This window comes from Salvelinus alpinus, chromosome 16 (assembly GCF_045679555.1).
Source record: "Salvelinus alpinus chromosome 16, SLU_Salpinus.1, whole genome shotgun sequence".
Lineage (NCBI taxonomy): Eukaryota > Metazoa > Chordata > Actinopteri > Salmoniformes > Salmonidae > Salvelinus > Salvelinus alpinus.
In genome coordinates, this window is record NC_092101.1 from 19,787,806 (window position 1) to 19,813,646 (window position 25,841).

General features: G+C 41.6%; 1 protein-coding gene across 6 annotated transcripts; it reads left to right on the top strand.

Moving 5' to 3' along the window:
* Nucleotides 1-14,856: 14,856 nt before the first annotated feature.
* Nucleotides 14,857-25,725, top strand: plin3 (perilipin 3). Of its 6 annotated transcripts, XM_071345267.1 has the most exons (9): nucleotides 15,724-15,835; nucleotides 16,339-16,412; nucleotides 21,013-21,114; nucleotides 21,411-21,606; nucleotides 21,713-21,792; nucleotides 21,931-22,207; nucleotides 24,056-24,402; nucleotides 24,519-24,737; nucleotides 24,923-25,725. In XM_071345267.1, exons 3-9 carry the CDS (start codon nucleotides 21,049-21,051, stop codon nucleotides 25,046-25,048), a joined length of 1,311 nt encoding a protein of 436 aa, XP_071201368.1. In that variant the 5' UTR covers nucleotides 15,724-15,835; nucleotides 16,339-16,412; nucleotides 21,013-21,048; the 3' UTR covers nucleotides 25,049-25,725. The 6 variants fall into 6 exon arrangements, 5 of the variants coding, with proteins under 5 accessions (XP_071201366.1, XP_071201367.1, XP_071201365.1 ...); XM_071345265.1 differs by lacking the exons at nucleotides 15,724-15,835; nucleotides 16,339-16,412 and adding an exon at nucleotides 14,857-15,073; XM_071345266.1 differs by lacking the exons at nucleotides 15,724-15,835; nucleotides 16,339-16,412 and adding an exon at nucleotides 14,917-15,151.
* The last annotated feature ends 116 nt before the right edge of the window (nucleotides 25,726-25,841 follow it).

Below are 25,841 nucleotides of genomic sequence, written 5' to 3' on the forward strand. Positions count from 1 at the left end.
CCTCTCACAGACACACAGCACACCTGAGAAGAGCAGGTTCAATGGGAGGATAGGATCGCAGCCTAAACTAAGGTCTCCACAAGGTAATATCCCATTAAACTGGAATGACGGCCAGTCACTTTAAATGTTACAGTGACTCGAGGACACTTAAATCAATTAAAATGTAAAGTATGGCTGTAAGGATATGCTCTGGTGTGCCAGCCTTTCATGGAAACTTTTTACTAAGTGTGTGCACGTGTATTTTATTTCCTAACATTCTGAAAAGGGGCAAGTACACTTGCAATTTCAGTCTATTGTGGTATTCTCTGGACTGGACTTAAGCTTTTTTCAAAGTAATAAATTAGGACAAAGAAACTTTGCGCCAAATTCAGCAGAAAAATTGAGCTTCTGTTAATTTGGTCTATTTGCTTTCTTGTCAAGGATGGAGGAGGATGGGGAACGGACAATAAATAAATAAACCAAAAACATGTTTTGTTCTTCCTCCCTTTCATCCCACACAGTGTCTCTCTGTAGACCTGCGCTAGATAAGACAAGAGCTGAGTGGGATGGGAAAATGAAATGGCTTAGCAAAAATCGTGACCTTCGAAGAGAACACTGTGCTTTTTAATCTTTAAACAACGTGGGGAGAAGGGGCAGTGCAGGATTCCTCTAAGAGGAGATGCTCAAACTAGATCAGTACTGAATACAGCAGTAATTATTGTTCTTCTGCTGCAGAATGTGCCTGATATGAATGAACCCATAGGGCAGGTGTCATGGCGAAGGGTATAATGTTAATGATGCCTAGTCCATTGGCTATTGTTGATGTAGATCTGCCTACTCAATATTGTAGTATGAGCACTAACAGCACGTTGTCCTCAGAGATGTAAAAACATACAGTAGTTCAACTATGGGCAAAGATACTGAAATATAATAAGCTCATGTGATCAGGTTAAATTGGATTATATGGTGTAACAAATCTCAAGTCTCCATCTGCCTGTCTCCACCTCTCCTTGTGAACTGATGTCATGTTTGATAAAGGAAGAGCCAATCGAAACCACTCAGACATTGGTGAAGTTATGTATCACGTAGGGTGTAACTTTGTGTTGGATATTGTGGGGGTCAGTAGCAATGGGTTCTCTAGAGTGGTTTGGGGCATTCCCCCGTAATAAATACTGTATATATATTTTTTATAGCTTTGAAATGGTTGTTTCTGGTACATTTTGAATGGAAAATGCATCCAAAAATGTCCTACTAATTTGGTCAATATACCCCAATCACAACTGAAATACCAATATCTGTCTATATTACTTTAAACTGTGTTCTTCTTAACAGTTCAGAAAGTCACCACCACATCCCTTTAAGTGCATTTAAATGTCAGAACACATTTTTCTATCTTTTATCTTTGTACCCTTGGCTCATACATAGTCTTGAATAACTAATTTCTTATTCCCAATAGTGTAGGTGCATAAAGATGGCGGCACCCATGCACTTACCACAAATTCCTCGTTTTGCTCACCGTATTGTACATTGCTCTCTGTTGCTCTTTTTTTGTATGGTCATTAGCAGAGTATAAATGATCCCAATTTTAGATTCAAGATGCCGGCAATTTGAAAAGCAGAAAAAGTAGACTGTGCTGATTTATTGGCACATTGAACCATATCGTGGACCGTAGTTTAAAAACTCAGTGGATGGTGCTAAAACAATGACGCCATATCTGAATTCTGCCATCTTTATGCACTTTTGCAGTTTAACTTAACAGGAGTCGAGGCAATCGGAGATCAGAAAATTCTTACTTGGTTACACAATTTAATTGGAGTATTAATTCATAAATGTATTGCAACCTTATACAAAGATGGGCATATAGTGGTACAGAGAGGGGTCAGATCTTTAGTCTCAATTCACTTAAATGCACCAAATACCTGTTTACGCCTGTCACTGCCAGCAATGACATTCTGACATATTGTTTTCCTATCTATGGTATTCCACTTCTCCTGGTGGATATGACAGACGGCAACATGGTTCAATCTGCTTTTTGTCATAGAGCGCAACCACGTCTTCAACCTACATGACAACCAAATGAAATCAGAATGTAGGCAACAACATTTGTTACAGCATTTGGGCTACAGTCAGCAAAGATGAGGAGCTGAAACGATAGATCCAATCTGTGTGCGATGTAAATAGCTGTGCAACGTACCCTATCAGACTGCCTTATAACTCAAATTCTCACCTGATGACCTTTTCATCCTCTCCCTACTTCAATATGGCAGTGCCCTTTCTCTCTTTACTGTCTCTGACCCCTGCGGTGACAATCAATTAAATCAGAATGTAGGCAACAACATTTGTTATAGCACTTGGGCTACAGTCAGCAAAGAAGAGGAGCTGAACTGATAGTGCCTTTATAAATCAAATTCTCAACTGATGACCTGTTCATCCTCTCCCTGCCTCTACATGGGCGGACTGGGACCAGAAATTGGCCCTGGCATTTCAAAAATACGGGCCCATTTTTTTCTTGAGCCCCCCATTATTAGCTAGATAATGATCATTTTGTGCAACATTTTGTGCAACATCAAAAAAAAATAGTTAGACAGGACCACTGGGCTAAAAATGGACCAGCCCATCCACCCCTGATGCTCTCTCTCACTCTCTCTATTGCCTGTCTTTGATCCCTGCCATAATCATACTAATTTTCCCCCAACTTCGGACACAATTTTCATGGACTGGAAAATAATGGTAAGTTTTAAATACACCCGTCAGGCTAGCTGACCACCAATTTTCATTACAATTTAAGTTAGGTTCTGAGAAGTTTTTTAAAAGTTATGTATTGACATTTTGTGGGACACGCTGCAAATCATAAAATTCGACTTGCGCGACAGACCACAAATCATTTAATATCAAGCTTTTAACCTCTAAAATATAGCTAACGGTTTTACTAAAGGTGATAGCTTATTTGCTCAATGTTGATAGGACTGCTTAGTAATGAGAAATAAATAGTAAGTGTTAGATAATACATAGAGTGAGGGAAAAAAGTATTTGATCCCCTGCTGATTTTGTACGTTTGCCCACTGACAAAGAAATGATCAGTCTATAATTTTAGTGGTAGGTTTATTTGAACAGTGAGAGACAGAATAACAAAAAAATCCAGAAAAACGCATGTCAAAAATGTTATAAATTAATTTGCACTTTAATGAGGGAAATAAGTATTTTACCCCTCTGCAAAACATGACTTAGTACTTGGTGGCAAAACCCTTGTTGGCAATCACAGAGGTCAGACGTTTCTTGTAGTTGGCCACCAGGTTTGCACACATCTCAGGAGGGATTTTGTCCCACTCCTCTTTGCAGATCTTCTCCAAGTCATTAAGGTTTCGAGGCTGACGTTTGGCAACTCGAACCTTCAGCTCCCTCCACAGATTTTCTATGGGATTAAGGTCTGGAGACTGGCTAGGCCACTCCAGGACCTTAATGTGCTTCTTCTTGAGCCACTCCTTTGTTGCCTTGGCCGTGTGTTTTGGGTCATTGTCATGCTGGAATACCCATCCACGACCCATTTTCAATGCCCTGGCTGAGGGAAGGAGGTTCTCACCCAAGATTTGATGGTACATGGCCCCGTCCATCGTCCCTTTGATGCGGTGAAGTCGTCCTGTCCCCTTAGCAGAAAAACACCCCCAAAGCATAATGTTTCCACCTCCATGTTTGACGGTGGGGATGGTGTTCTTGGGGTCATAGGCAGCATTCCTCCTCCTCCAAACACAGCGAGTTGAGTTGATGCCAAAGAGCTCCATTTTGGTCTCATCTGACCACAACACTTTCACCCAGTTGTCCTCTGAATCATTCAGATGTTCATTGGCAAACTTCAGACGGGCATTTGCTTTCTTGAACAGGGGGACCTTGCGGGCACTGCAGGATTTCAGTCCTTCACGGCGTAGTGTGTCACCAATTGTTTTCTTGGCGACTATGGTCCCAGCTGCCTTGAGATCATTGACAAGATCCTCCCGTGTAGTTCTGGGCTGATTCCTCACCGTTCTCATGATCATTGCAACTCCACGAGGTGAGAGCTTGCATGGAGCCCCAAGCCGAGGGAGATTGACAGTTCTTTTGTGTTTCTTCCATTTGCGAATAATCACACCAACGGTTGTCACCTTCTCACCAAGCTGCTTGGCGATGGTCTTGTAGCCCATTCCAGCCTTGTGTAGGTCTACAATCTTGTCCCTGACATCCTTGGAGAGCTCTTTGGTCTTGGCCATGGTGGAGAGTTTGGAATCTGATTGATTGATTGCTTCTGTGGACAGGTGTCTTTTATACCTTTAAGAGTGTGCTCCTAATCTCAGCTCGTTACCTGTATAAAAGACACCTGGGAGCCAGAAATCTTTCTGATTGAGAGGGGGTCAAATACTTATTTCCCTCATTAAAATGCAAATCAATTTATAAATTTTTTGACATGCGTTTTTCTGGATTTTTTTGTTGTTATTCTGTCTCTCACTCTTCAAATAAACCTACCATTAAAATTATAGACTGATAATTTCTTTGTCAGTGGGCAAACGTACAAAATCAGCAGGGGATCAAATACTTTTTTCCCTCACTGTATCATATCATGAAAACAGCTGAATGTTGTCAAGCTTTACCGTTTCAAATTGGAAGCGTTTTGCACAATCTGCAAGAATGAACTTTGAACCATTAACTTTTTTGACACCTTTCACTGTGTCGGTTATGTTTCATCTTACAACAGCTACATTATCTGCAGTATTTAGTCAAATGTTAGCTACAATGTGTGCATCAATATTAAACTATTTGTGACTGCAATTGTAATTACAGATAACAACATCAAACAAAAAACGTGAGTATACTTTCAGTTTATTGTGAAACCTTTCATCTTCAAATTTCAATACCTTAGATTTTAATTGTAAATGTTTATACATATTGAAATTATCTTTCTAAAATTAGTATATTATGCCAAGTTATTCAGCAAAATGTATTTCCCACCGGAGCATGGAGAAAGTAAAAAGGCAGCAGCCATGGAGGATTGCGGTGCAGGGATGGCTATCCCCCGGGCTGCCAAGGTTAGTCTTCTTTTGTTTTGATGAGATTAACACGGGAATGTGAATTTCATCTGCAAATAACAGTTTTTATTTTTTTATCTGCCGAGGTGCAGACCCTGGCAGGCTGAGCGGCCGGGTGACCCATGGTTGTCGTAGTGGACTATCCACATTGCTTGCACCAGAGGATAAAAATTCTCTGGTGCAGTACTGTATCTTCCCCTTCACCAGACAGAGGCTGACGAATTACGCAGACAAAATATGCAGGCATTTGGTGTTTTATGTGCTAGTGTATGCAGAATACTGGATTGACTGTTCTCAATGTGTGTGACCTTAAATGTGTATTTTTTTTATTTATTTATTTTATTTATTTCACCTTTATTTATCCAGGTAGGCTAGTTGAGAACAAGTTCTCATTTGCAACTGCGACCTGGCCAAGATAAAGCATAGCAGTGTGAACAGACAACACAGAGTTACACATGGAGTAAACAATAAACAAGTCAATAACATGGTAGAAAAAAAGAGAATCTATATACAATGTGTGCAAAAGGCATGAGGTAGGCAATAAATCGAATAATTACAATTTAGCAGATTAACACTGGAGTGATAAATCATCAGATGATCATGTGCAAGAAGAGATATTGGTACTGGTGTGCAAAAGAGCAGAAAAGTAAATAAATAAAAGCAGTATGGGGGGTGAGGTAGGTAAATTGGGTGGGTAGTTTACAGATGGACTATGTACAGCTGCAGCGATCGGTTAGCTGCTCAGATAGCAGATTTTTAAAGTTGTTGAGGGAGATAAAAGTCTCCAACTTCAGAGATTTTTGCAATTCGTTCCAGTCGCAGGCAGCAGAGAACTGGAAGGAAAGGCGTCCAAATGAGGTTTTAGCTTTAGGGATGATCAGTGAGATACACCTGCTGGAGCGCGTGCTGCGGGTGGGTGTAGCCATCGTGACCAGTGAACTGAGATAAGGCGGCACTTTACCTAGCATAGCCTTGTAGATGACCTGGAGCCAGTGGGTCTGACGACGAACATGTAGCGAGGGCCAGCCGACTAGGGCATACAGGTCGCAGTGGTGGGTCGTATAAGGTGCTTTAGTAACAAAACGAATGTATGTGTATAATGATGCCAAAAGACACATTTCCATTCTGGATGGACAATTAAGTTTTATTCTATTCTAGGTTTCGGTAACCAGGGGAGACAATTTCACCAGTGGCGAAGAGGTGTTGGAAAATGTTCAGGAGGAGGCACAAGAGCCTGAGCATGAGGAGGCCGGACACTCTGGACAGGCCGAGAGCTGAGTGTGCCACAGTAGTTCTTGCAAGCGGGAGCGAAGGGCACTGTGTCCCGTTGTTGTTGCCATTCATGCCCTCCCCATTGAGTAGTAGGCAATGTATGTATCAAGGTCACACCTAGATGGTTATCAATATTAGTTATTTCTTGTGTAGGCTCCTATCCTACTTGAAATAAAATCATGGGAGGGAAAAAAATGGCAACATTAGCCATCGCTCATTAGCCCCCATGATACAGCTGCCCAATATGAAGCACCTCAGGTCAGCAGGCATGTCTATACACCAGTGCACTGGTCGTCGGCTTATCGACTCGTCATGCGGCCCAGTCAGCCACGCAAAACAGTCTTGAGTGGCAACAAATCCACCCAATTAGCTGATTCTCTTTCCATGCACCCACTCCTTTCGACACACCCACTCACCGATACAAATTATATTTTATTAGTCATATGCTTCATAAACAAACCTGTGAAGTGAGTAGTTCCATGTCATTGGCTAGATGTCATTGCCATGTTTCTTTACACACAGCATAGAGAAACAGAAAAGAGAATTGTCCACTACTCTCATACATCATTTCTATTGCACAGCCTTGACTTATCCTGACTGTTGCCCATAGCACATGCACAAACTGAATCAACAAGTATAATGACCCACTTTCCAATGGATATATTCTCCATTGGGTATTAACTTGAACTTTACTAATGCTAACGCAATTACTGGTGATTTTCTCTTGGTAGACATCCAGAGCTGATAAAAGTGCTCTGCTTCTGATGTCTGACCACTTGTTTCTCTGAGAGGGGCATTGTCATGGTAGCCAGAGGTGTCATGCACCCCAAAAATCTGAGGGTGCACAAAGTACGTGAGGATCATTATCGTTACTTTCCCCAGTTTCTGTTGTGGTTTTGTTTGTTTGTTTGTATGTGTGTGTGTTTCAGGATGGCTTCCTGAAATTCCCCAAGCAGCTGATTGGTTGGCCCATTGATGATTGGAGCTGACCCCGCCCTCTCGTCAGGAAACAGCTGTCTTCAATTACCAACTCCTTCTCCAGCTATATAAGCCAGTGTTCTGTTGCGCAGAAGACAGATGATTGCTGAGAGAAGAGGGCAGATTCGTAGTATAGTCTGTATTTTGGTTAGTGTTGTTGAGAGATGTCCTGTGTGTGAAGTAGTTTGTATTGTTCTGTGTTGTTTGTTCCCAGTGGGAAAGGGGAAGGCACCTAGGGAGTGCTTAGGCAAGAGGCCGCGGGCATACATAACCCGTAGTATTCACTGTCTATGCACACTAGGTAAGACCTGGGCGGACCACCCCCTGTATTTTGGTTAGTGCGCCAGGTGGTGCTAGTTAGGTAAGTTGTGGGTAGGCAGGTAAGGTAGGAGAGGGGGCTTTGACATTTACTTTCTTTGCTTTGGTTCCGTTCAGCCCCTTTTCCCCAAAATTACCGTGTGACGGAATAAGTTCCTAGTAAACGGTAAATTCTCTGCCTTTTGTCATCCTTACTCGCACCTACAATCCCATACCTCTTTCACTCCACGGGGAGTTGAGTTGTAGCAGGGTGTTGCGTTCCCTCTTCCTAGAGGGAATGTAACATCAAATCAAAATCAAATTTTATTTGTCACATATACATGGTTAGCAGATGTTAATGCGAGTGTAGCGAAATGCTTGTTTTTCTAGTTCCGACAATGCAGTAATAACCAACGAGTAATCTAACCTCACAATTCCACAACTACTACCTTATACACATAAGTGTAAAGGGATAAAGAATATGTACATAAAGATATATGAATGAGTGATGGTACAGAATGGCATAGGCAAGATGCAGTAGATGGTATCGAGTACAGTATATACATATGAGATGAGTAATGTAGAGTATGTAAATATAAAAGTGCATAGTTTAAAGTGGCTAGTGATACATGTATTACATAAAGATGGCAAGATGCAGTAGATGATATAGAGTACAGTATATACATATACATGGGGCACACAGGCTCTGGACTTTTGTTGTTGTCATTGTGTTGGAGTCACCCTGATAGAATTAGGAATTAGAATAATAGAATGGACATGAACCTCCTATGATGGGTTAAAGGTTGGATATATTTGTCAGGGAGTTGGTCAACCATGGTTTGCCAGTGCTGTGATAAGATATTGTGTAAAATAAATTAAGAATGTATCTGGACTGTATGTTTGTTAGCTAGCTAGCCCTCCAGTTTTAAAGGAATGATTCCATAACATTTTCAAATTAACTGCCAATATGACAACATTACATTCAAACAATGCAGTCAATCCACTGCCATACACTGGCTGAAGTCAGTAGATAAGACTTTAGAGAAGTTGTAAATGCAACAAGTACTGATATTGTATCATATAATAGCACTCTCAGCTTTCCAAGAACACTAAATTGAGACATTTATGGTCTGTTTACATATATTTTAGAGGCTATTTATACAGAATGTTTATAAAACCCGAATAAACTGTATTTATGATTATATGACACTATTTTAGGTTGACAATTATATTCCACAATTCCTGATATATCACAAGCCTTTGTTTTATTTGCCTGCATAAGTAAAACCAGGATTATCCCAACTGCCATTCATTCCAATTAGACTGGTTTGGATTTCTTCCTGACCAATATAGCTGCCATTTTAACCCCATTCTGGACATAGCCCCACCATTTATTTTACAGTACGTCACCTTGCTATAGTCACTCAGCGTACTGCAACACATCCGTCCTTTGTTTGGGGATAGCACAGTTGTAGGCCATCACTGTCAGGACAGATCCAGTCATATCCCAGCCAGACAATTAATATTTCAGGGCTAGTCATCTCCCCCGTGTTCCCAGCACCTCTGCTGTTCCCTCTGTGCCGTTGGCAACCCCCTCTGCCCAAATAATCCCACTAGAATAAACAGAGGCACACCAGTCGCCTGTGTTTCAGACATGATGAAAAGTCATTAATTAGGAGGCTATTGTTTCCCAGGGAGGAAACTGTGGCTTATTTGTTACTTTTCATTTTGTATGTTGTTTTGGGGGCTTTTCTAGTTTGTTGTTTTAAAGAGCCAACAGAGACTCAGTAGAATCATATTGTCAATATCGTACAACCTGGAAAAGATGTATCTTATTTAAAGTCTCAGGCTGTTCCAACTTCCTCAACAGAGGCCTTTGTGATTATAACTGAAAAGATTCAAGAGACGTACACTCACACAGAGCCAAATACAGTTAATGACTATGATGAGTATTCATTTTAAAAGAATAAGGATGAGTTCATGCTTCTTGAAAATGTAACATTAATTTGAATGCCCCCTGATGCACATAATTAGGACAGTTTTTTCATCCACTATTTCTAAGACATGATTTTTAATCTGAACACATTGTACAAAAGTAGAATAGGGAAAAAAGCATTTAGAAAGAGCAAGAGAGTATTAGACACACTAACCTCCAAGCTGTTTCAGTTTTCATTGTGCATTGACAAGCCACATCATTAAACCCACAAAAAACATTGAATCATTGGTGAGAAGTAATCAATATGTTTATTCATTCATTGGAACAGGAGATATAAAAATATAAAATATAAAAAAGACCTTGTACTCTCTTAGAGGATATGGGTAGATGGAGGCAGGCAGGGTTACAGTATACTAACAGTATAGTACGCGTGTGGTTGACTTGACCACCTCTGATGCATGGTCAACTTCTGCTCTCTATATCCCTTCCACATGAGCTATGTTCCTGTTCATGTCTAAGACCTACGTCAGCTCAGCCAAGGTTACGCCTTATTAATGTGTTATTACACCATAAATTGCCAGGGCAAAAGCTCATATCAAGTTTCAACCTTGAGATGATTTATAATGGTGTGGTCCATGTTACTGATACCTGATGTTGCAGCCAGGATGCCCAAAATATGTTGCAGTGCATTGAAAATAGGACTTCTGCTGATGGTGTGTAGAGGGTCGATCTTACTTAAACAGACTTGAATTGAAATGGGCATAAAATGGACAGATGGTAAATAATTCAAATAGATTTAAGATGCAGCTCTTTTGACCTTAGAATCAACATTCAGGTGTTGCATTTGCAAAAAATTTTACACACTTGTACCATCTGTTTTTTATGTAAACATGAATCATTACTTTAGAATTGTACTGCATTTTTGTTTTGCAGAGTGATCACACTAACATTAGATCACAAAGCCTCCCTTGGACCAATTCATCTTCCAATGCGAAGAAGTTTATCAATTCTACCTGTTTGGGCCTCCTTGAAACCTTTATGGTTGATGTGTCCTCATCACTAGTCAGTTTATTGGGTTTGGGTAAAATAAATAGAATCCTAATCAGATTTTTTAAACCCTGGGCTTGGTTAATTTGACCCAGACATTTTCAGTAATGCTAAAGTAAATGGCTGATAAAACTAACAGCAGCTGCACCATACAACCCTAGCAACCTGGCTATGTTGCCAATTTAGTCTGCTCATCTAGAATGGTATGTTCTCAGACACAGGGAAAGTTGTAATTGTCCTAAGGGATCAGTCATTTTCTTATCTCCTAATCTTCAATTACTCAATATCCAGAACAATTTGGGCCACAATCAATTGATCCAGTGGAGCAGAGTCAGAGTTAAACAGAAACAGATGACACTACCGGCCTCCAGGGCACATGCTGGTAACCCCAGTCTGGGGAAATTGAAGGAGGAGGAAGTAGAGGGACACTGGGGAACATTAAATCCCCACACTCTCCAAAAACACACAAACTAATAACTGAAAAATATATGATAGAGGAGTAGGAACACAGACACCCCACTGTTCTCCAGTTACCAGACTTGTTTAATTTCTCATTCGTTAATATGTCTGCATGCTGTGTGAATATGTTTACTTTCAAAAGGGTTGGTGATTATAAATGTAACCACAGAATTAATTTCACTTCAAACATGAACCAAAATGTAACCGCGATAGCCATTCAGATTATCTCTGATAGCAATATTAAAGTAATCTCTCTCTGCATTTTGGCCTAATAGCTGTGAAAATATAAAAGGGCAGATAATGAAAATTATAATGGGTCATATTTTATCGTGATTAGAATCTCCTAATGAAATGGAGGAGTTTGTGGAAATGGAATCCTGCATAACAAATAATGGTAATGGAAATGATTGTGCCTGGCATGCTGGGATAACATATTACCAGTAGCCGTTCGTGGGTAAAATCACTGGGGAAGCCAAGCCAGAAAAATAACATATTACAACCTATGTGTTGTGATAATTGCATTGTTTGCTCTAAAACCTGTTAGTTCATATGCCTTGCAACCGTGATATATAGGCCTAAGGCCGAGACATGAGAAGACAGAGTGGCAGAATAAATTCAACCACACATTTGTTTCATCACAAATTGTCCATTTGGAAGAGCCATTTGCGACCAAGCTTTAACTTCCTGACTGAGGTCTTGAGATGTTGCTTCAACATATCCACATAATTTTCCATCCTCATGATGCCATCGGTTTTGTGAAGTGCAACCAGTCCCTCCTGCAGCAAAACACCTCCACAACATGATGCTGCCACCCCCGTGCTTCACGGTTGGGATGGTGTTCTTCGGCTTGCAAGCCTCCCCCTTTTTCCTCCAAACATAACGATGGTCATCATGGCCAAACAGTTCCAGTTTTGTTTCATCAGACCAGAGGTCATTTCTCCAAAAAGTACAATCTTTGTCCCCATGTGCAGTTGCAAACCGTAGTCTGGCTTTTTTATGGCGGGTTTGGAGCAGTGGCTTCTTCCTTGCTGAGCGGCCTTTTAAGTTATGTCGATATAAGACTCGTTTAACTGTGGATATAGATACTTTTGTACCTGTTTCCTCCAGCATCTTCACAAGGTCCTTTGCTGTTGTTCTGGGATTGATTTGCACTTTTCGCACCAAAGTACGTTCATCTCTAGGAGACAGAACACATCTCCTTCCTGAGCAGTATGACGGCTGCATGGTCCCATGGTATTTATACTTGCCTACTATTGTTTGTACAGATGAATGTGGTACCTTCAGGCGTTTGGAAATTGCTCCCAAGGATGAACCAGACTTGTGGAGGTCCAATTTTTTTTTCGGAGGTCTTGGCTGATTTCTTTTGATTTTCCCATATGTCAAGCAAAGCGGCACCAAGTTTGAAGGTAGGGCTTGAAATACATCCACAGGTACACCTCCAATTGACTCAAATTATGTCAATTAGCCTATCAGAAGCTTCTAAAGCCATGACATCATTTTCTGGAATTTAACAAGCTGTTTAAAGGCACAGTCAACTTAGTGTATGTAAACTTCTGACCCACTGGAATTGTGATACAGTGTAATATAAGTGAAATAATCTGTCTGTAAACAATTGTTGGAAAAATTACTTGTGTCATGCACAAAGTAGATGTCCTAACCGACTTGCCAAAACTATAGTTTGTTAACAAGAAATTTGTGGAGTGGTTGAAAAACAAGTTTTAAAGACTCCAACCTAAGTGTATGTAAACTTCCAACTTCAACTGTACATATTAAACGTCCATCCTCTCAGTCCAGGGGCACATTGTATGAATTTATGGTTTGATCAGAATCGCTGTTATAATCATTGGCCAGTAAGGAGAATTAAGTAAATCCACAAGTCCAAATCCCTATCTCCACCCATGGCTAATTTAGAAAAGGGACAATTTTAGCTAGCTAGCCACAGGAGGACAACAACACAACGAGGTGCAACAATTCAAGTTGTTTCTGTCAATTACATATTTATCTTGATGCGATGTGATAGGAGTGAAGCCAAATCCAAACTGGCTTCCCTTGACACATTTTGTTGGTGAGCCAGGACTATTCACGGTGGAGCTCACTCAGTTTAGCTCAACTCTGATTGGCTATTATTTTATATATTTTTTCTTATTAAGAGAGGCCAAATGCTCGCTGGCTTCCCTTGCATTCAACGCTACAGACGGCAACAATGTCATACTCTTTTTGACCAGACAGCATCAGATAGATGGCCTACAAACACAGAAACAGAGGGGTGCTGTTTCTCTTGCTCGGACGCTTTCTCCGGTGAGTTATATTAAGCCTCTTGCGAATTGAAGAAAATTCTGAAAACACAGAGAGACGAAAGCTTTAAAAAAAAATGGGAAGCCTGGCTTCCCTTGGCATCCATGGATACACTCCACTGCCAGCCAAACAGAGTGACACATTGTTCTAGCATTTAAAACAATAGGAAGAGCTTATATCATATGAACTCCACATGTCAGGGAATCATGAATATTATTTTTATCTTCCTATGGACAATCCTCACTAGATTTATTTTATAGAGATAGTCTACATATGTACCCCATACATTTTCTGTAAACCTCACACTTGCATTTATAAATGCATTTTCTGTAAACCTCACACATGCCCTTCTCTTTCATCGGCTTCATAGTGGATTTACTCTCTGTTCTAAAATATAAAAATAAACTTGTAGTTATAATTTGTTTAAAAGGATCCTCTCAACATGTCTTCAATATGGGTGCCAAGCAGACTTGAAAGACCTTGCAGAGGTTCAGCCACATACAGTGAGTGAGGCTGCAGCACAATGGCCTCTCTTTGTGGGTAAAGAATGCCCTCTTCAGGTGTAGCTACCCATTGCAGTTACACTGCATTACACAGAAATACAAAGCCACTCTTGTTGCTGTAGTAATTATTAATTGCGTCACAGATAGAACAATGAGACAGATATATCACCAGATGTATAAATGTGAAGCATCCGCTTGGTGTTTCAACTCACTACCAAATTTGGTAGGAAAATTATGAAAGGAGATGGATTTTGGCCGACATTCTGCAATTTTTCACATCAATGAAACATTTGATCTCAATACAGTTTTCTGTTCCCATAACTAGAATCTGTTTTGAACAGAGTGGACTGAGTATTGTAGACTTTGGCTTTTGCCAACGTTTTATAAAATCGCGTTGTTTAGAAGTGCAAAGGCGAATTGAGTTATTGCACACGCGCATTTCACAGAGTAGGCGTTCCCTAACGGAAATATGCAAATGTTTACTAGAACAGGAAAATAGGATCTCGCTATTTCGTGCTTGGCTCTGCCCACCTCCTTACTTGTTCTGCCCACTATGACTCATTTGTTCCCATTGGAAACGACATGCTGTGGTCTATCTTGGTTTAGTTATACAAATCTTTGCTTGAATTTTAATCACGGCAACCCAGAAGCAAAATATCACTTTAGCTACTAGATTAGGTTCTAGGCAGGGAAGAGGTGAGAAATACGAAACGTTGTCTACCACGTCAGACTTTCCAGGAGAGATTGTATTTATTTAGATTTTCATTACCCTTTATTTTATCAGGGAGTCATATTAAGATCACTGTCTTTTTTTCTTTTTTTTTACAGATGAGTGCTGAATTACATACAATACTAAAAATACACACATCAACATATAAATACAAAATATAAGCAGAAAGAAAAACACGGTCATAAAAACAAATACTTAAGTTACTTACTTAATTACTGAGATTACATGCTAGTCAGAACTAGGAAAATCGCACGTTTCCGATTTACTAACTGGTTGTAGTTATACACGTGCCGCGTTCAACGATTCAGGAAGTCCGAGATTCCTTGTTCCGACTAGTATTTGAACGAGGCACTTAGCCTACCTGCAATGGCGATTTCCGTCATTGGTGCAGGTTGAAAGTTTCTCATGAGGAGTCAACATTAACCTAAATGTAGCAGGCGTAAAATTAACCGTCCCCATAGGCAATTGGCTTTCAAGACATAGGGTAACATATTTGGTTGGCCGATGTTCCTATTTATTGCAGGTAGGCTATAAAACATAAATTATATAACGTTATACAGCTACTTTGCATAGAACAAAATACCATACAACGTGAATTGAGGTAAGAACCACAACTGCAACTTTTGTAAACGTTGTAGGGTAACAGTTTATGGGTCTTCAAGATGTAAATGATTAAATATTGCCAGATCTAAATCATTGATTGACCCTTAAACCAGATCTCATTGAAGATGTGAGGCACCTGATTGCATTTAAGGGTAGGCCTAATAATCCCAACAGATGTTCTGTGATTTTACCTGGCTTTATGAAATCAGTAAAACTCACGTTTGTGTGACATTTTTCAACACCTGATGATGCAATGTGAAGTTGTGTTCCCCATCTATTTATAATCTAAATGTATTAGCCTATACCAATAATCAGTCTCATCATCAATTATGACATGAACACAATACTAACATAAATAGAAATCCACAGACATTATAGATAACGCTTGATATTCCAAAATATATAATCATACAGGCACAACTATTGATATCATAATTGTTAGGCTACATGGTTTCATGTAACCTAACTACATTCATTGGCTACTGTTGCGTATAGCTAGTTTCAGTTTACAGTGATTGGTTAACTTTCAGGAACAATTTGACAACCCCGCCTTTGCTCTGCCCATGTTTTGCCAAGTGTGCTGCCATGGCTTGGTCGGGACACGGCTATCTGGGTTAAACTTCGCAGCAGGGTCAACGGAGGACAGGAGCATGCCAAATATATTATGTTTATTATCAGCGAGGTCAGTGACTAAATTGACAACCTGTCTGGAAACTAATATTTTGAAAAGCATGCAGAGCTGTATCATGCGGTAACATTAGGATAACAACTTGTAACCTTCTAGCTTCGTCTTTGACCAGGCTTGCTAACAAACTATACTGTTATTTTAGATGTCTGCCTAAGTGCCTGTTTAATGTCTATTTAGATAGAAGTTAATCAAACTACTGTAGGCTAGTTGCTCACGTTCTCTACCAGAGAAGTTATTCATTTTACGGTACTGGGAAAATCCCTTTTGTGGGGTAAAGTTCAGCAGAACTATGGCCCAATTTTTCAAAACACTTTTAAATATGGCTTATTTTCAAATTGTAATTTGGGCCCTCATACCTCTTATTTGCTTCTTTGTGAAGTAGTATTTTTCATACTTTCACCTGTCATAACTGTAAATGATTTGACTGGAATTGGAACGTTGTAGGCTGCTGGGACCATTAATTTATATGGCTGTGACCCACATCTTTCTTCATACAGTCAGTCATTGCTTGCATACCAACCTACTGCCATCTAGGCCTGCTCTACTGGCTTCAGGGGTCACACACAGAGGGGTAAATCCATTTGAATTCAATCACTTTTTGACAGAATTCGTTTTGATTTGAATGAAACCTCCCATACATATTTGTCCCTTGTAGAAGTGTTCAGAATTTGTATATGTGTATTTATTTTTACCTGAATGGAAAAACATACAAGACACAAAGGTGTTCAAGGTTGACCCATTTTTGGTGGGGTGTATGCATTTTTGCATACCCCACCATCCATGTTGAGTTTACTATAATTTAAAGTGGTGTTACCACGCTGCTTGCTGGTAGAAGGCTCCGCTACGCTATCCTCAGCATGGCCAAGTGCAGGCAGCTGCATCAGTATGCACATGTAGAACTCCCTAGTGGGGAGCTCTGCTCATGTCCATGTAGTAGCATATCTGTTTCCACCTCCTCTGGTCAGACAGCTGCTGGTAGTACTGCATGCACCTCTGCCAGTACTCCTGGCTATAGCACCCTGTGTGACTGAATGAAGGGGCCTGCCATGGACTAGGAGAGGGGCCTGCTGAGGTCATGAGCTGGGCATGTCCAACTGCTTCCTTCCCCTACGTCAGAAACGGCCTCGAGTGGGCTCAGCAGAGGGCTGTTCTTGGACTGCTGTGGAGGTGAGGCCTGGTCAGGAGCCTGAGGGAGGTTTACGGTTTCCAGGTAGGTCAGTGTCAGAGGCTCATCCAGCTGGACCTTCAGACCCTTTAGAGAGCTCAGACAACTGATGAGAGAGAGGAGGCATGTGGAAGATCCTTCATGATGACCACATATCGAATATGGGTGTCTGGATGGGTCTCCTTTACCTTTGGGGCCTGCTCTGAGGTGGGGGGCAGTTTGCCTGTCCCACGTAGGTCAGGGGATCCACCAGTGAGGCCTGGTGAACAGGGCCAGTACCAGAGCCACAGGGCTGGTTGCTGCCACAGTATTGGTTTGACCTGAAAATGACACATCCATATTGCTGTTGCAATAAAATAAAAAACACTTATCTAGACAGTAGAGATTTCAAATTGCTTTGAAGATCTAAGATTTTGGTGACATCAGAATATGGTTTTCAACTGTCTTTGGCAATTGGCTATAGTGACATCCAAAGATTTTGTCATCAATAGCTAGGTTTCCATCCAATTGGTGACAGATTTCCATGCGAATATGAACATTTTTAGAATTTTTCCACCAAATGGATTTGTTGTTGTAAGCCCCTCTATTTATTGTACAGGAGCATCAAGATTACCGTGCACTTTCACCACTTTGTGAAGTCATAGTTTAATCTGTAGCCTCAAAATGCGTGGTTTCCCAAGTCGCAGTAGAAGGACCACGCACCATATCATCACGTAACTCCAAGTTTACTTCCATATGATGGTTATTATACACATATATATATATACATATACAAAAAAGTATGTGGACACCTGTTCAAATTAGTGGATTTGGCAATTTTAGCAACACTGTTGCTGATAGGCGTATAAAATCAAACACACAGCCATGCAATCTTCATTGACAAACATTGGCAGTAGAATGGCTTTACTGAAGAACTCAGTGACTTTCAACGTGGCACTGTCATAGGATGCCACCTTTCCAATAAGTCAGTTTGTCAAACCCTGCTAGAGCTGCCCTGGTCAACTGTAAGTGATGTTACTGTGAAGTGGAAAAGTCTAGGAGCATAAATGGCTCAGCCGCGAAGTGGTAGGCCACACAAGCTCACAGAACGGGACCGCCGAGTGCTGTAGCGCGTAACAATTGTCTGTTCTTGGTTGCAACACTCACTACCGAGTTCCAAACTGCCTCTGGAAGCAACATCGGCACAAGAACTGTTCGTCGGGAGCTTCATGAAATGGTTTTCCATGGCTGAGCAGCCGCACATAAGCCTAAGATCACCATGCGCAATGCCAAGCGTCGGCTGGAGTGGTGTAAAGGTTGCCGCCATTGAACTCTGGAGCAGTGGAAACAAGTTCTCTGGAGTGATGAATCATGCTTCATCATCTGGCAGTCCAATGGACAAAGCTACCTTCCCAAATGCCTAGTGCCAACTGTAAAGTTTGATGGAGGAGGAATAATGGTTTGGAGCTGTTTTTCATGTTTCGGGCTAGGCCCTTTAGGTCCAGTGAATGGAAGTCGTCACGCTACAGCATACAATGACATTCTAGATCATTCTGTGCTTCCAACTTTGTGGCAACAGTTTGTGGAAGGCCCTTTCCTGTTTCAGCATGACAATGCCCCGTGCACAACCAGGTCCATACAGAAATAGTTTGTTGAGATCAGTTTGGAAGAACTTGACTGGCCTGCACTGAACCCTGACCGTAACCCCATCTAACAACTTTGGGATTAGTTGACACCAACTGCGAGCTAGGCCTAATCGCCCAACATCACTGGCCAACCTCACTAATGCGCTTGTCCCTGCAGCAATGTTCCAACATCTAGTGGAAAGCCTTCCCAGAAGAGTAGAGGCTGTTATAGCAGCATAGGGGGGACCAACTCCATATTTATGCCCATGATTTTGGAATGAGATGTTCGATGAGCAGGTGTCCACATACTTTTGGTTATGTAGTGTATCAATATTTGCGCATAAAGGCATTTCCACTGCCATTTCTCGCATAATAAATTTTACTGACACAAAAAGATGCCAACACGTCAAACAAACTAATTATCTGTCAGCATTTATAAAATTGTACCGAAACTTCCAGTTTCCATCATAGCAGTTTTTTTTACAGTATGACTTTACTCGCATAAAAACTGTCGATGGAAACGTGGTAATTGTGGTAATTGTATACCAATTACGTGTCAATGACACATCAATGACTTCTGCCATTCCACAATCCTAAGACTAGACAAAGCAACAGCATCACCATACCAATGTTTTTTTCCCATGGAATATTGAGCAGTACACAAAAATGAGCTATGGCCCTGCCCTCCGGAGGAATAAAATGTTCTTAGCATTATGGATGAAAGTAGATGGTCTTGCTGGAAGATCTCCCTGTCCCATCAATGGTACAGACTGATCATCTCCCTGAATATATATATATATATATATATATATATATAACTAATTTTTGAAAATCGGTAATCTGTGTACCAGCAAGTTTTTAGTTTCAAATTTGTTACCACCAAAACTGAGTTCAGAATCAAACAATCAGCGCATTGCACTTGCTGGTACACAGATTACCGATTTTCAAAAATTAGTTATATATATATATTCAGGGAGATGATCAGTTGGCCCAAACATTCAATTGTTATGTCATCCAATTTTACATCTGAATAACGATCACATTCAGAATTACCATGATATTAAGTTCTACAGGATTTAAATGTTCAATTGTGATGTCATCCAATTTAAATTTTTGCCAACATTTTTCAAAAATCTTCATAATAAAATACAATTTTGCCAAGCATTTAGTTTAAGGTACTGAAAAATCACATGATCAAAATGCCACATCATTATTATAAAGACAAACATCAAATTGATGGCCTACATGAGTAACTTTGGTCTGCAGTGACCAGAGCCAGGGCCCAGACAAATGTGTAGTGGAGGAGCTCCTAGTGCTACTGTTTGGAATATTAGCAATTATTGTATCTGCCTCCATCATAATGATATATTTTGGCTATATCTTTTTGGCCTTCCAATGGCATCAGGTGCTGTAGGTGTCCAGGATGGTGGGAGGTTTGCCCCTGGTAATGCGTTGGGCAGACCGCACCACCCTCTGGAGAGCTTTGTGGTTGTGGGCGGTGCAGTTGCCATACCAGGCGGTGATACAGCCCGACAGGATGCTCTCAATTGTGCATCTGTAAAAGTTTTAGGTGTTAAGCCGAATTTCTTTAGCCTACTGAGGTTCAAGAGGTGCTGTTGTGCTTTCTTCACCACACTGTATGTGTGGGTGGACCATTTCAGTTTGTCAGTGATGTGTACGCCAAGGAACTTGAAGCTTTCCACCTTCTCCACTACGGTCCCATCAATGTGGATAGGGTGCTCCCTGTGCTGTTTCCTGAAGTCTCCGATCATCTCCTTAGTTTTGTTGACGTTGAATGAGAGGTTATTTTCCTGGCACCACACTCCCAGAGCCCTCACCTCCTCTCTTTTAGGCTGTCTCATCATTGTTGGTAATCAAGCCTACTACTGTTGTGTTGTCTGCAAACTTGATGATTGAGTTGGAGACGTGCTTGGCCATGCGGTCATGGGCCCCAGTGTTGAGGATCAGTGAAGAGGTGTTGTTTCCTACCTTCACCACCTGGGGGCGACCCGTCAGGAAGTCCAGTACCCAGTTGCACAGGGTGGGGTTCAGACCCAGGGCCTCAAGCTTGATGATGAGCTATAGTCAATGAACAGCATTCTTACATAGGTATGCCTCTTGTCCAGATGGGACAGGGCATCCTTGTTCAGTCCAACTTCTGTCCAGTGACGTGAATCATTCTATAATTCAGCCCTATCCAGTTCCATCCTGGCTGTATCCTGTTGCTTGACAAATGAAGCAGACATGACTGGGTTGTCTACAAATGGATAGATGGAGGGACAGCACAATAAATCCCCTCACTGCTGTTCAGCTGCATAATGAATATCTGTATTATGAAGCAAGTAAAAGTTCTGTCTCATAAACCATGTAATTTGAGGTGAATCTCCTCTTTTTCATGTCAGAAATTTAAAGAGACATCCTTAAACACATCCTGCACAATGGCCGACAGCGGGAAGACTGTGCCCAGTACAGCCACAACCCAGCCAACTAATGGAGACCTGCAGGTGAGGAGCACCATCACTATGACATTAGTTTACCCTACAACACAGCTCTGAAGGGTCTGATACACAAATAACATTGAAACCAGCATTCAGTATTTCACTCAAGTGGATAAATTGGAAATATGCAAGCACTCCTCAAGGATAATATGTGCATGTACACAAAAAAACTCCAGGTGCCGATTGAGTGATCAGTACAAATCAAACAAAATATGCAACATGCAATTGTTGAAATTGGCAACACAAAGGCTGTTTCCCCTCTACTAACCCAGGCTAAATAATAACCATTGTTTTGTTTCCAGAGTGTTGTGTCCCGCGTGGGCAGCATACCCCTGGTGAGCTCTGCGTGTGGTGTAGTGTCCAACGCCTACAGCAGCACCAAGGACAGCGTGCCCCTGCTGAAGGGGGTCATGGAGGCTGTCGAGAGCGGGGTGCGCACTCTTGGGGCAGCCACCACAACCGGCTCCAAGCCACTCCTGGACAGACTGGAGCCACAGAGTGAGTTCTGCTGCGTAGTGACCACAGACAGACATCACAAAAAAAACGATATATTTATTTTAGTGGATAACTTTTTTGTTCTGAGTTAATGAATGATTTGTTGCAGTTTCTGTGGTGAATCATTATGCTATGATGGGACTGGACAAGGTGGAAAAACTGCAAATCCTCCAGCAGCCAGCTGATAAGGTGAGTCTCCAAATCTAGTGTTGACTAGTCAACAATGCTTCCTCATGCATCCAATTCAACTCAAGTCCCCAAGAAAACACTTTACTTGATGTTATACCTTGTATATTCATAACAGCTTTTTAATTGTTTCTCCCTCAGCTAGTTTCAGATACAATAGGCATGATGTACCAGTCGATGAGTGGGACAAAGGAGGCTATGACTGGGGCTGTAACCGGGGCCAAAGAAACCATGACTGGGGCTGTAATGTCGGCAGTGTTCGGGGGTGTGGAGATGACCCAAGCAGCAGCCAGTGGATTGTTCAGCTCATTCATGGTGACCGGTGTGGGCCAGATGGTCAGCAGTGGGGTGGGCCTGGCCCTCAGCCACTCTGAGAACTGGGTGGACCATAACCTGCCTCTCAGCGACAGAGAGCTGGGTCAGTATGAATGAAAAAATGAACTAATAACCTCTGAATTGACTGTACTTAAATGGAATTGAACCCATTCCTGGTGTGGGTGCTGCTGAGTCAGGTCTAGAGCTGCAAGATGGTTAATATATTTGTAGCTATGTACAGTTGAAGTTGGAAGTTTACGTACACTTAGGTTGGTGTTATTAAAACTCGTTTTTCAACCACTCCACAAATTTCTTGTTAACAAACTATAGTTCTGGGAAGTCGGTTAGGACATCTACTTTGTGCATGACGCAAGTAATTTTTCCAACAATTGTTTACAGACAGATTATTTCACTTATAATTCACTGTATCACAATTCTAGTGGGTCAGAAGTTTACATATACACTAAGTTGACTGCCTTTAAACAGCTTGGGAAATTCCAGAAAATTATGTCATGGCTTTAGAAGGTTCTGATAGGCTAATTGACATAATTTGAGTCAATTGGAGGTGTACCTGTGGATGTATTTCAAGCCCTACCTTCAAACTTGGTGCCTCTTTGCTTGACATCATGGGAAAATCAAAAGAAATCAGCCAAGACCACAGAAAAAAAATTGTAGACCTCCACAAGTCTGGTTCAATTTCCAAACGCCTGAAGGGACCACGTTCATCTGTACAAACAATAGTACGGATAATTAGTATAAACACCATGGGACCACGCAGCCGTCATACCGCTCAGGAAGGAGACGCGTTCTGTCTCCTAGAGATGAACATACTTTGGTGCGAAAAGTGCAAATCAATCCTAGAACAGCAGCAAAGGACCTTGTGAAGATGCTAGAGAAAACGGGTACAAAAGTATCTATAGCCACAGTTAAACGAGTCCTATATCGACATAACCTGAAAGGCCGCTCAGCAAGGAAGAAGCCATTGCTCCAAACCCGCCATTAAAAAAGCCAGACTACGGTTTGCAACTGCACATGGGGACAAAGATTGTACTTTTTGGAGAAATGTCCTCTGGTCTGATGCAACAAAAATAGAACTGTTTGGCCATGATGACCCTCGTTATGCTTGGAGGAAAAAGGGGGATGCTTGCAAGCCGAAGAACACCATCCCAACCGTGAAGCATGGGGTGGCAGCATCATGTTGTGGGGGTGCGTTGCTGCAGGAAGGACTGGTGCACTTCACAAAATAGATGGCATGTTGAGGAAGGAAAATGATGTGGATATATTGAAACAACATCTCAAGACATCAGTCAGGAAGTTAAAGCTTGGTCCGAAATGGGTCTTCCAAATGGACAATGACCCCAAGCATACTTCCAAAGTTGTGGCAAAATGGCATAAGGACAACAAAGTCAAGGTATTGGAGTGGCCATTACAAAGCCCTGACCTCAATCCTATAGAAAATGTGTGGGCATAACTGAAAAAGCGTGTGCGAGCAAGGAGGCCTACAAACCTGACTCAGTTACACCAGCTCTGTCAGGAGGAATGGGACAAAATTCACCCAACTCATTGTGGGAAGCTTGTGGAAGGCTACCCAAAACCGTTTGACCCAAGTTAAACAATTTAAAGGCAATGCTACCAAATACTAATTGAGTGTATGTAAACTTCTGACCCACTGGGAATGTGATGAAGGAAATAAAAACTGAAATCATTCTCTATACTATTATTCTGACATTTCACATTCTTGAAATAAAGTGGTGATCCTAAGACAGGGAATTTTTACTAGGATTAAATGTCAGGAATTGTGAAAAACTGAGTTTAAATGTATTTGTCTAAGGTGTATGTAAACTTCCGACTTCAACTGTATATGTAGACAAGGCGACACTAAAATCAATAGCTCTGATCTCAGACCGTGAATTATCGTTTATAGATTATCGTTATTTTTTTCCGCATACAGCTGCTTTGGCGGAGCCTGCAACAGGTGAGGTGACTACTGCACCAGTGGTGGGCTCTAGCTACTTTGTCCGTCTGGGAAAGCTGTCCTCCAAGGTGCAGGAGCGGGCCCTGGAGCAGTCCCTGGTAAGAGCCCGGCACGCCAGAGATGCCACATACGCAACTTTGACACAGATCACCAGCACCTTGGACCTGCTGGAGAAAGCCCGCTCCACCCTGGCCACTGCCAACCACCAGCTGGGAGGGGCACCAGAGCAGCTGCTGCAGCGCTGGAAGGAGTGGCAGGAGAAACAGCCTAAAGATGGAGGGGTAGAGATGGGGGAGGTGGATGTTCCCAAAGACCAGACTGAGGTAGGAAGTCCTGAGTTAGTATTTTCTGTCCAAGTAGCCATGTGAATGAATGTACTTGAGGAACTTTATAAACACTGTATTGTAGTTTCCACAGATACCTGTAAATGTTTGTGTAGCAGTTGGAGTGGCGAACCCTCTCGATGGTGCGTGGTCTCAGTGACCAGTTGCGGTCTGCATGCTCTGGGGTGGTGTCCAGCGCCCAGGGCTTACCCGGTGCTGTCCAGGACCAGCTGGCAAACGCACGGAAAGCGGCTGAAGAACTGCACTCCTCCCTGGGCAACACTAGCACCCTCACACCCCCCCTCCTGGAGCAGACCCGTCACCATCTAACACAGGTATACCAAACTCTGTTGCTCCATTTCGCCTGTGTGCATTCATTATGAATACACCAGCTGCTGGTTTCTCATTATTTATTCAGTTTCAATATTTCAACAAACACATTGTATGTACATCATCACCTCAGAGTGATTTCATAATTATCTGTTATTTGTGTTGATTGACACATTTTAAATGTTCACAGGTGCGACAGTCTCTGGATGGTGTCGTAGAGTATCTGCTCAATAACACTCCTCTCAACTGGCTGGTGGGACCCTTTGCACCCCAGATCACAGAGAAGGGGGAGGGCGGGCGGGCTGGCTGCGAATAAGAGGGCCTCTCAGAACTAGGATTAGAGGAGGACCGAGAGGTTGTAGATTACTCCAAAAAGGCTTGTGCTTTTCATCTCTGAGGCCTGGCATCTTTTTGTACAGTGCAGTAAATGTGCTTTCTAAGAACTTACTGCCCGCATCCATAAGCTATGGTAAAAAAAAAATAATGTTTTTTTGTTTTGTTAACTTTATTTAACTAGGCAAGTCAGTTAAGAACAATTTCTTATTTATAATGATGGCCTAGGAACAGTGGGTTAACTGCCTTGTTCAGGGGCAGAACGACAGATTTTTATTTTTTTACCTTGTCAGCTCAGGGATTCGATCTAGCAACCTTTCAGTTACTGGCCCAACGCTCTAAGCACTAGGCTACCTGATGGTAACATATGGAAATCACAATACTGTGTTATAAGGGGAATCTACAACATAAAACTGCCATATTTGGCATCTAGATCACACTCCAATCTGTGAATGTTGAGAAACGATTTAAAAACAGTAATTTTGTTTCTGTAACTGTATAAAATGCAGTCTAAACCTCACATGCAACTGATCTTTATTCTTCTGAAATGTACAAATTGGTGTGTGACATTTGTCTGTCCTCTCTGCTGTATGTGTAAGCTCCAGCAGGGTCTTGCTGAGTACTGATACAGTAGGCTAAATAAAGTCATTTTGGCTCTGGTCCTGGGCTTTCATTCCATTATTTGTTATACAGGATAATTTACCTGCATCTTTCACTCATAGTTCATACTGCCTAGTGAATATTTAGAATGAATTATGTTGTACTTTGCGGTCATT